The sequence below is a fragment of the Colobus angolensis genome, unplaced genomic scaffold (genome assembly GCF_000951035.1).
Source record: "Colobus angolensis palliatus isolate OR3802 unplaced genomic scaffold, Cang.pa_1.0 Scaffold33, whole genome shotgun sequence".
NCBI lineage: Eukaryota > Metazoa > Chordata > Mammalia > Primates > Cercopithecidae > Colobus > Colobus angolensis.
The window spans coordinates 11,850,749-11,863,153 of record NW_012116599.1 but is presented as its reverse complement, the minus strand read 5'-3'; the positions used below and the strand labels follow the sequence as shown (position 1 = coordinate 11,863,153).

The 12,405-nt window shown below is 39.2% G+C and overlaps 1 protein-coding gene across 1 annotated transcript in view; it reads right to left on the bottom strand.

The window, feature by feature from the left end:
* The window catches only part of LOC105518845 (DIS3-like exonuclease 2), a 405,890-nt gene that overhangs the window by 181,071 nt on the left and 212,414 nt on the right, over positions 1–12,405 (bottom strand). The window contains exon 9 of the mRNA XM_011952002.1: positions 7,082–7,255. Coding sequence (XP_011807392.1) covers positions 7,082–7,255 — 174 coding nt within the window. The remainder of the gene's footprint in view (positions 1–7,081; positions 7,256–12,405) is intronic.

Below are 12,405 nucleotides of genomic sequence, written 5' to 3'. Positions count from 1 at the left end.
TCAAGGTTGGTTTTACCTGGAGTGAGAGGAAATTTCTGTCTATTTGGAACAGCTCCATCTTGAAGATTTTTCAGTGTTTCTTACCACAACCCCCTTTCTGTGCTTAGTATTTTTAGCTCATTGTTTTCTATTTTGGCAGCCGAGAAGCTGCAGTTTGTAATTTTACCTCCAGCTTCATATTTCTTCTTAAAAGTGAATACAATGTCCTGTTTATAATAATAAAATCACTAGTTGGCAGGACGACATTAAATGGAAAAAAAAGAGAGAAAGCAATTGGAAAATTTAGAGCAAGCAATTTTAAGTGCCAAGTTTCACATTTGTAATGGTCTGGTGGAGGTCACTGGGCTTCCTTTTTATTGAGGGAATAGTAAAGAAATAGATACCCACAAGTTCTCTTGTAAAAAGCTATAGAAACCACCTCCACTTCAATGAAACTCATGGTTTTACTGAAAAGTGACATGATTCAAACTTCCATAATAATACTAACTACAGGAAAAACATAAAAATCAGTTTAGCGTGGTATTTTCCCCCTCCGATATTTAGGCTTTCATTTTCCACTTTAATTGAGCTTTTAGGCTTTGGTTTCCCATTCCAGTTTAGCAACAAAGGAAACAAAACAATATGAATGAAATTGGAAATAACTGGAGCCAGTCTCAGAAATAACTTCTGGGTTTCTTCAGCTTCTGGTGCAACCCCCCTTTAAGCAGTTTCCTTGGACATATTATCTTCCTGATCCTCAAATTTCTGCAGCACTTACGTTGCTTTTCTTTTTTAAAGCATCAGATGCCCTGCTAAAGACAGCTACAGGTCTAGACCATGCAAGGAGGGACTCTCCAGAGACTAGAGCTGAAGGTCCAGAAAAATGGTGACCCCAATCGGGAGGGCTATATCGCCCCTAGGAGTTCACGCAAGCCTAACTTCTTGAAAATTGCTAACCAACCATTTTTTCTTTTCAAAATAAACACTATTTCTTTCAACTTCAGTTTGCAAAATATTACCCCAATTCCATTGGACCAAAAAACTGGAATTTTACTGACATAATTGGATTATGAGGTTTAAAGATTGATGGAACTTTTCTGTTCCAAATATAATTGTTCAAATACCAAACCTAAACGGGTATGTAGAAGTTCTTACGTAGCTAGAGCCAGAGTAACACTGCAGGCTCTGAGGCAGGGTGACCCAGGACAGGGGATCAAGTGACCAAACCATAGGACTTGCAAGCCCTGTTACAGAAGGATCTTGGAGTCTGAAGGCAACACACTGCCTTTCTGCAGCCATGGACTATCACTAAAATGAAGACAACTTTAGTCACTCTAGTTCCCTCTAAACCTGCTCATTTCTCAGATCTCACCTCATGCACCAATGACATGACTCTGGCAGTCTGTTCATACCTATTTTACAGCACTTGCCATTGTCTGCTGTAATTTATCTGAGTATGAATCTGTCTCCCTGAAGAACGGGGCTGGCCCTTGGTTGTCTTTGCATTTCCAGTGGCTAACTCACTACTTGGCATATATATATATATATATAAAACAATATGTGCAAATAAATGTTTGAAAAAAGTTTGATTTTATTAGTTGACAAAATATATATTAATTTATTCAATATAGCACATATTTTTCAGCATGTGCTGGGACTCAATCCTACTTCTTTTGACATTCCTAGGAAAATGAATACTGTTTTTAAAAACTCTTTGAAGGCAGCGGACCTCAGAGCAGAAGAAACCACATGATCACAAACACTTGAACCAAGCACCCCCTCCTTCATTACAATTCTACGTTTGACTACTGTTTAATAATTTCATTCATGTTCTTCTGCCACAAAACTCAGAGTTCCACAAGGGCAGCAAATACATCTATTTTTGTTCACTGTTGTATCCTCAGTGCCCATGGATGGTGTTCAATAAATATTTTTGGTATAAAAACTGAATAAATCCATCATAAAACCAGCCAAAGAAAAGGAAAAGGTTATCAGATCCAAATACCCAAACATGCTTACCTACTGCTGTACAGTACTGCACGCTAACCAACTACATCACTGGAGCTCATTCCATACACTTATGCTTCTCTTTATGTGTGTTAAAAATAAGGAATTAACTGACACTACATAACTACATGAATTAACCCTGGCACCCTCACTAGATGTGTGGGTCAGGTGGTAGGTGAGGTGTACAGATGAAAGAGCTGACATTCCAGAACACAAAGGCAATGACAGCGGCACTCTTAGTTCCTATGCTTTTGCTAACTGCAACTAATGGGTCTTTACTCATGCCCAGATACATGGATTTATGGATATTGTCTAGTTTTAGCTAAACTAATCCTTGCAAAAAAGGTAACTGGCTAAAAAAGATTACTACAAAGGTCCATATATTGAAGATAATACTAAACCACTAATATTCCTAGTAATATCATTAATACTAGAAAAATGGCAACACTGACATTTCTTCTGTGTCTAATATGAATTCAACTCCAGCCACATTATGATTTCAAAACAATGGCTGTCAGTCATATGTAACATATCAGATACTTTAGGAAAATTAAACATGCTTAATCTGTCTCTTCAAGGTAAAGGTGGCATTTTAACAATAAGAAAAGAAATTACTGCATTTTGAAAACAAAATAACATATTCGAATTTTAAACATAACATTTTTTTAAAATGGATGTTTTGAAATACTTCCATTGTTATATTATTTGGGGCCTAAAATGATGTAAGTGTATAAACTACAAAAACATTCATATCCATAGACTTAAACTTCCTAATAGAATCATTTGTATTTATTTATTTTTTTGAGATGGAGTCTCGCTCTGTCACCCAGGCTGGAGTTCAGTGGCACAATCTCAGCTCACTGTAACCTCTGCCTCCTGGGTTCAAGTAATTCTCCTGTCTCAGCCTCCTGAGAAGCTGGGATTACAGGCGCCTGCCACCATGCCCGGCTAATTTTTGTGTTTTTAGTGAGATGGTGTCTCACCATGTTGGCCAGACTGGTCTCAAACTCCTGACCTCAGGTGATCCATCCACCTCGGCCTCCCAAAGTGCTGGGATTACAGGTGTAAGCCAATGTGCCTGGCCGAGTTTTCTAACTAGTTTTTAAAGATAACAACTAATGAGTAACTGGAGATTATAAATATATTTTTTAATCTAAAAACGCAGCATCTTTCAATGAATTAACAAGAACTGACATCTGAAAAGATGGAAATTTACTAGCTGAATTCCAAAACGAATTGGAATATAATTGGTGAACAGGATGGAGAAATGAGTATTATGATTTTGTAAGCACAGCTCACATCTTCTAAACATATATCCTTTCCGATTATGATAATCATTAAAACCAAGTACCAAAATATACAGAACTTAGACCTCTGAATTTCCATATTACCAGTTGTTAAAGTAAAATTTTAATAAATAAAGAATATTATTCAATCATATTGCTTTCACCAAAAGTAAACTTACTATGTACACAGTTTTCTATACTTTTTGTAAGTAAAAATGAAAGTATTTAAAAATTTATTTCTCACATCTTTATTTTTCTATTTTTAGTTTATAATGTACATAATAGACTAGTAATGTAGTAAATTCATTTATAATTTTAAAATAAAGACAAGCATTAGTGGTAATTTACTATATTACTTCTTGATGCCTAAAGTAGTAATTTCTAAACTTCAGAGATTACTACTTTAGGCATTAAGAAACATTAGAAAAATTTTAAATGCAAAGGAGTAAAATAAATCAGATTTCAATTTTAGAAACATAATCCTGAGGATAACAGGCAAGGATAACATATTTTAAGGTTGAAGTAATTTTTTTATTTTTTTAATTGAGTATCGCTCTATCGCTTAGGCAGTGGCACAATCTCAGCTCACTGCAACCTCTGCCTCCTGGGTTCAAGCAGTTCCCCTGCCTTGGACTCCCAAGTGTGCCTACTTGGGAGGCTGGGGAGGGATTACAGGCACCCGCAACCATGCCCAAAGTAATTTTTCTTTTTTTTCTTTATGGAGATGGAGTTTCATTCTGTCTCCAGGCTGGAGTGCAGTGGAGCGATCTCGGCTCACTGCAACCTCCGCCTCCCGAGTTCAAGCGATTCTCCTGCCTCAGCCTCCCAAGAAGCTGGGACTACAGGCCCCTACCACTATGCCCAGTTAATTTTTGTATTTTTAGTGGAGACAGGGTTTCACCATGTTGACCAGGATGGTCTCAATCTCATGATTTGCCCACCTCCGCTTCCCAAAGTGCTAGGATTATAGGCGTGAGCCACCACGCCCCGCCCGAAAGTAATTTTTTAAAAAATCCTTGTTACTTCATTAATAGCAGAGAGCACCCTATAAACTCCTTCTGTCTTTGGATCCTTTCACAGGGCACGTGTGTGTGTGTGTGTGTGTGTGTGTGTGTGCGTGTGTGTGTGTGTGTGTGTGTATGTGTGTATTTAAGATATATTTTAACAGAGGCTTTCTGCAGAGCAAGTTTTCTTTTTTTTTCTCCCCCTTAGACTATCTTGCTCCGTTGCCCAGGCTGGAATGTAGTGGCATGATTATAGCTCACTGCAGCCTCAAACTCCCAGGCTCAAATAATCCTTCTGCCCCAGCCTCCCAAGTAGGCACACACCACTGTGCCTGGCTAATATTTTATTTATTTATTTATTTTTTGTAGAGACAGGGTCTCACTAAGGACCTCTTATTCTATGGTCTAAACCAGAAGGCAATAAAGGTCAAAGAAGTGGGAAGACAGAGCCATGAGGGGAATTTACAGCAATATTGGGCCCCATAACCACTAACATGCTTATTATTTACCTGTAGGCTAAAAGGCTAGAAAAAATGGAATACTTCTATTTTGTGACTTTCACATTTATACTTTTTTAAAGTTATACAAATTACTTTTAAAAAAATTTGGACCAGGTATGGTGGCTCACACCTGTAATCCCAACACTTTGGGAGGCCAAGGCAGGAAGACCTCTTGAGGCCAGGAGTTCAAAACCAGCCTGCTCAACATAGCAAGACCCCATCTTCTCTACAAAAGTAACATAAAAGAATTAGGCAGGTGTGGTGGCGCATGTTATAATCCCAGCACTCTGGGAGGCTAAGGCAGAGGATTGCTTGAGCCCAAGAATTCAAGGCTGCAACGAACTATGATTGCACCACTGCACTCCCGCCTGGGCAATACAGTGAGACCCTGTCTTAAAAATAATAATAATAATTTGAATAGTATGGCAGTATGTAAAATGAAAAGTCAAAGTTCACTTCCCTATTGCCTTACCACTCCACTGAATCCACTCTCCATGGTAGTCACTGTTAACAGTTTATTTCCTTCCAGGTCTTATTCTATGCATATATACTTTGATTTGTATATATATATACACATATATATGAATATGTGTACATTTATGTAGTTTTTGTATTACTTTACAAAATATAGGCTCATATTCATATTGCTCTGAAAATTGTTTCTTCTACTTAATAATGTATTATAGCCATTCTTTCAGGAAAGTCAACATGGATATAGCTCCTTTTTGCAGAGCTGCAAGGAATGCTATCATATTGACATAACACAGGTTACTAAACCATTCCTTTATTGATGGTCATTAGCAGTGTCTCTAATGTTTAACTTTTATGACAAGACAGCAATGAACATTCTTGTACACTTCTTTGAGCAGAATTTGGGGTGCAGGAGGAGGTACATTTAAAATGCTGATAGATACTGCAGCATGGCTATACTAAATTCTACTAAACAATAAGGTTCAACCATTTATTCTAGCATTCTTTTCCCATTAAATCATTTGATAGATTCCTAGATTCAGGTAATGACCTCAGAAAACAAACCCCTCAATTTGTGTATGAGAAAACAAAGGTACCGAGAGGTTAACGTTATGGGCCAAAGACCTCGGAGCCCCTGAAGAGATAACACACCCATGTGCTAGCAGGGGTTCAGTGATAGAGGGGTTACTATTAAAATCCAGGAATGCAATATGGGTTAACTGACTTCAAATGTAATATGCGTTCTATGAGAGATACTAACAAGTAGGAAAGGGCACTAATGATCATCTCCTTTTCTTTGCCTAACCTCAGCAAGAAAAGAGAAAGGCAGTAAATTACTAAAAGATACAATAGTAAGAGGGTACAGAGAGGGAACATTCACAAACTAGGTGGGTAACGGGCACCCAGAACTGAAAGTGTCATAAGTTCAGCTGCATGAAGCAAGCAAGTGTGGTGGTAAAGACTTTGACATGGGATGACCTTAGCAAAAACCTTCCACAGCCTCAGTGGGTTGTATGAAAAGTTTCTTGGTTCTAAATATCTCCATGTGGCATCCAAAATGAATGCCAGTACTGAAACCAAATTCTGAAGAGAAATATCAGAAAAGAACTAACATCCCACAATGAAGAAACATCTTCAAAGAAGATGTTGTTATAAAAATACCACAAAAGTACTTTCCAACAAATTCCAGACCTAAAAGTAAGGCTTTAAAATGAGGCTCCAAGTACAGAAGTCTTGAATGCTTTGCTCTATGCCTGAAGAGGCCCATTTAAAGGAAGGCACTTCTAATTAGATAACAGTCTTTACTTGACCAGACCTATGATGTATAGCAATGAGAAGATGGGCGCTGTAGCTTCTGAAGTTAGAATGGTCTAGAACAGGGGTCAGCAAACTTTTTCTGTAAAGTCTGACAGTAACTATTTTTGGCTTTGCAGGTCATATGGTCTTGGTTGCAACTAATCAACTGGGCTGTTGTAGTGCAAAAAACAGCATAAGCAACATAGAAAATGAATAAGCATGGTCGTGTTCCAACGCAACTTTATGGTCGCAGAAATCTGAATTTCATATAATTTTCATAAAATATTATTCTTGTTTTAATTTTTTCCAACCATTCAAAAATGTAAAAACCATTCTTAGCTCATGGGTTGTATATAAACAGGTAGTGGGCTAGATTTAGCCTGTGGGCCATAATTTGCCAACTGTGGTACAGAAGCACTTATTCCCAACTGAACTGAACTTGAATGTTCATGGAAAGATGAAAACATCTAAGCCTATCCCCTAGGAAAGTTAAGGCAGAAAGGGAGAAATACGTTCTTAAAGGGTTTCAGGTGCTTACCTTAAATCTCTTCTCTCGCTGAACTCCTCTGGTGGAATTGTCCATGGCAGGCCTTGAGGAAGACATTCTAGAACTTCTGAAGAGAAATCAGAGAAATCCACGCCATACTCTGTTAGTATTCCTTCTGTTTCAGGCTCAATTTCACCAGCCTGCCCAAGACTCTTAGCCAGCTGCCTGTGGACAGAACAGAAAGGGAACAACTGGGTTAGCGAACAAATGGAACATAGGCACCTGTCTCCTCTCTAAAAGTAAGGTAGCAGGAAAGTTTAAAATCTCCTGCCCTTGCCCTTCCACCAGTAGAAACATGATCATCTGCAAATGAGGGGCAAGGGGAAAGCAGAAGAGATAGTAGTGCTCTTGTCCTGTTAAATCTGTAACTACAGTGTAATTTCACCTTTTTCTATTTGGCATTCTGACTTGAGAAACAGAGCCAGAGGGCTTTTCTTAGGACCCCTCCAACTGTTCTTCACAGAGAAGCCAAAATTGATATTATGATCAACCCAGGGTGCTGTTAAATTTATTAGTTTCAGAGTGCCTGTACCTTAAGTCATGCTTACTAGATTAGTTCTGATGTTCCTATTTCACAACTCCATGAGTTTTTATCTTTAAAATTTTAAAGTATTTTATCTAAACACAAAAGTAATACATGTTCATTGCAGAGAAGTTAGAAAACACAAAATCCACTGAGAAGAAAATTAAAATTATCTGTAAACCAGTCACCCACTGACATTTTAGGGCATTGGCCCATTAAAAATAAAATTGCATTTAACAGGACAACGCTCACATTATGCACAGGGTTCCACCTTTCAGATGGCAGATCTCACTCCTTATCAAATTGACAGCTCTCTATTCTCATAAGTATCGTCATGCCACATCACAAGTCTAAAGTTATGCGTTGAATATAGGCAGCCAACAGGAAATGTGTTATGGGCCTTGGCTGCCTTTGTAGAGGGTATTGCGGAGACCAAAAATGGCCACCTCCTCTGTTGTATAAGTCTACTTATCTACCAGGGTGATCCAAGAGTCCGCCCTCAACTCTTCCTGCAAGAAATTTAGCTCTGGCATCAGGACATTCTCCGGCGCTATTCGATTTCTATGAAAAAGGTTCTGTTTCCTAAGTAAGTGTAGATGCTTGGCTGCTGGAGTTCTTTTGTGCACAGTGGTAAAGAGGAATAGGGGAGGTGGTTGCCTCATAAGCAGAACAAATTCCAATCTTCAGCCTTGCTACTGGAATGCAGCAGTGATGGCAGCAGGGCTGGCCCCATTTCTCACACTAGTCAAGAGAGACCAGCCCAGTCTACCTGTGCATCTGCCCACCAGCCTATGATCTCGGCAGCCTGCAGACTGACCTGTGGGCTCCTACCATATAATGTGGGCTCAGAAGAGTACTTTCTCCACAAATCGGTGGTCTCTCCCATAGAACACATCAAAAAGCCAGACAGCAAAAATATGAGAGAAAAATTAACAGAAAGCGATCTGGAAAATCCCCAAATATGTGGAAATCTAACAACCTATAGGTTAAAGAAGAAATTAAAAAAGAATTAGAAAATATTTTGGACCAAGCGCAGTGGCTCACGCCTGTAATCCTAGCACTTTGGAAGGCCGAGGCAGGTAGATCACAAGGTCAGAAGATCGAGACCATCCTGGCCAACATGGTGAAACCTTGTCTCTATGAAAAATACAAACATTAGCTGGGTGTGGTGATGCATGCCTGTAATTCCAGCTACTTGGGAGGCTGAGGCAGGAGAATCCCTTGAACCAGAGAGTCGGAGGTTGAGGTGAGCCGAGATCGTGCCAGTGCACTCCAGCCTGGTGACAGAGTGAGACTCTGTCTCAAAAAATATATATATATGTATCTTGAACTGGGGTCAGGTATGGTGGCTCACACCTGTAATCCCATCACTTTGGGAGGCCAAGGCAGGTGGATCACTTGAGGCTAGGAGTTTGAGACCAGCCTGGCTAGGAGTTTGAGACCCGTTTCTACCAAAAGTACAAAAAATGAGCTGGGTGTGTGGCACACACCTGTAATTCCAGCGACTCAGGTGGCTGAGGCATAAGAATCACTTAAACCCAGGAAATGGAGGTTGCAGTGAGCTGAGATGGCAGCACTGCACTGCAGGCTGGGCAATGGAGCTGGATGCTATATCAAAAAAGAAAGGAAAGGAAGGAATGGAGGGAGGGAGGAAGGGAATTTTGAACTGAATGAAAACAAAACATGTCAACATTTGTGAGACATAGCTAAAATAGTGTGTGGAGGGTAATTTATAGCATTAAATGCTCACATAGGAAAGGAAGAAAAGTGTCAAATCAGTGATCTAAGCTTCTACCTTAGAAAACTGAAGAGCAAATTAGATTCTAGGTAAGGAGAAGGAAAGAAATAATGAAGAAACAAGAATCAATGAATAGAAAATGAACAAATAGGCTGGGCACAGTGGCTCACGCCTGTAATTCCAGCACTTTGGGAGGCCGAGGCGGGCAGATCACGAGGTCAAGAGATTGAGAACATCCTGGTCAACATGATGAAACCCCATCTCTACTAAAAATACAAAAATTAGCTGAGCGTGGTGGTGCATGCCTGTAGTTCCAGCTACTCCGGAGGCTGGGAGAACCACTTGAAACCGGGAGGCGGAGGTTGCGGTGAGCCAAGATCACGCCACTGCACTCCAGCCTGGGCAAAAGAATGACAGTCTGTCTCAAAAAAAAGGAAGAAAGAAAGAAAGAAAAGAAAATGAATGAATAATGAAAACAAATCAATAAAACCAAAAACTAATTCTCTTTTTCATACAGGGTCTCACTCTGTCACCCAGGCAGAAGTGCAGTGGCATGATCATGGCTCACTGCAGTCTCGACTTCCCAGGCTTAAGTGATACTCCCACCTCAGCCTCCTGAGTAGCTGAGGCCCATCTAATTTTCGTATTTTTTGTAGAGATGTGATTATGCCACGTCGCCCAGGCTAGTCTCGAACTCCTGAGCTCAAGTCATCTGTCCACCTCGGCCTCCCAAAGTGCTGGGATTACAGGTATGCGCCACCACACCTGGCTCAAAAGCTAATTTTTTGAAAAGAGAAAAACAGATAAACTTCTAGCCTGACTGATCAAGAAAAACAGGGAGAGAAAAACACAAATTACCAATATCAGGAATGAGAGAGGAAACACCATTTTACATCCCACAAGTATTAAAAAGATAAGGGAATAATGAATGACTTTAAGACAATAAACTCAACATCTTGGATGAAGTGAGCAAGTTCCTTGAAAGATGCAAACTGCATAGGATAATTAAAATAAATTGATACCTGAATATTCCTATTTAACATATCTATTATTTATTATATCTAATGTATCTATTAAAGAAATGGAATTCACAGTTTGAAACCTTCCCACATAGAAAACTCCAGACCCAGATGGCTTCACTGGTGAATTCTACCAAGTATTTAAGAAAGAATTATTGCCAGTTCTACATGAACTCTTCTAGAATATAGAGGTGGATGGAATACTTTCCAACTAGTTTAATGAAGACAGCAATACCTTGATATCAAAACCAAAGGATTAATGAGATCAGTACCTCTTATAAACAGACTTAAAATTCCTATAAAGGTATATCAAAGTTATTGAAAAAGAAAATTTAAAAATTCTTACAAGGTTATTAACAAACAGAAATCAGTAATATATAAGAAAGATGATACATCATGACCAAATAATGCAAGATTTGTCCAACACTGAAACATCAATCAATATATCATATTAACAAACAAAAAACAAACACATATAACCATCTCAGTAAATGAAGAAAAAGCATTTGACAAAATTTCAACATTCACTTAAGACAAAAGCCCTCATGACATGAGTAACAGGAACTTCTTCAACTTGGTTAAAAGCCTCTATGAGAATCCTAGCACTAATGTAAAACTTAGTGGTGAAAAGCAAAAGGCTTTCCCTTGGAGCAGAAAGAAGACAAGGGTGTTCATTTTCACCAATACTATTTAACATTGTACTGGAGATACTAGTGAATGCCATAAAGCGAGAAAAAGAAGAGGCGCACAAATTGGAAAGGAAGAATTGCACGCTGCCTATAAGCAGGACAAAGGACTACAATTCCCATCATAGAAGTGACCAGATTCCTACTACACAATGGCTGGCTTTCTCTTTATACAAGACCCCTCTCACTCTGTGAGAACCGAAATCCAGTACACTGTGACTTAAACTCTGCCTCAACTCAAGACTTTGAATGTGAAGACAGAAACACAAAGGCAAAAGGCTGCTTAGGATTCACTCACGACAGCTAGAATGGTTTCTCGTGATAGCAGTGGTGGTGGCAGCATCCAGTGAAAACGGTGTCCTGCAAGAGTGGTGGTAAGAGAATAATTGGCATTACAGCCAAACTAATCATGATAAAAGATGATGGCTGGGCTCCTTATTCTTGGCTTCCAGAGTTGCCTTAGTTCATATCCCTTTTCAGGTCATTCAAGTCTTGTGCTCAGTGAGTTCTTCAATATCCTCTCAATAAATTCCTTTCCCAACCAGAGGTGGTTTTTCTTGCTTGTAACCAGGAACCCAGACAATTAAAGACTCAGGTCCCATTAATTTTCAAAAATGACAAAATTATTAACTGTGTTCACTAGAATGAAGTTCCAGCTGAAGATATGGGGGACCTATTATTATAACCTTTGAAATTTGAAGGACACAGGAATTCAACACTGTGAGTACAAGATGAATACTTGTAACAATGTTGTTTACCTTAAAAACAACTTTATTCTGGTGATGACAGGTAATAATTAGTCATTTAAAAAGTTATTTTGTATTCTGAAAATTAATGGAACCTGAGTTAGTTCCAACCCATCTAACTCATTTAGTATTCTCACAGGTCCCTGAGGTTCTGTTTCCTACATTCGTCTCCTAATATCAACATCTTTAACAGTCTGTCTGGGTCCTTGTTTGTAAGCACAGAAGACCAATGCTGGCTGGAAAAGAAAAAAAGAAATTTATTGAAACGATATCAAAGGGCTCACAGAAACAGTGAGAGGCTTGAAGAGCCAGAAAAGGGGGGAGAAACAAAGAATTACATGCTTCATCTCTAAATTCTTCATTCTAAATTCATTTCTAAGACTGAAACTCAGGGACTTAGTATGTCCATCAAAAAAGTATCTTGAATCTCTTGTACCTGCCAGGCCAAGACGGAAAAAGCTTATTGAAAGGGTGAAAAATCATTACACCACTGAATTTAAGGTCTCATTAAGTCACTTAGGTAAAAAGTGGGACACTGGGCCGGGCGCGGTGGCTCAAGCCTGTAATCCCAGCACTTTGGGAGGCCGAGACGGGCGGATCACG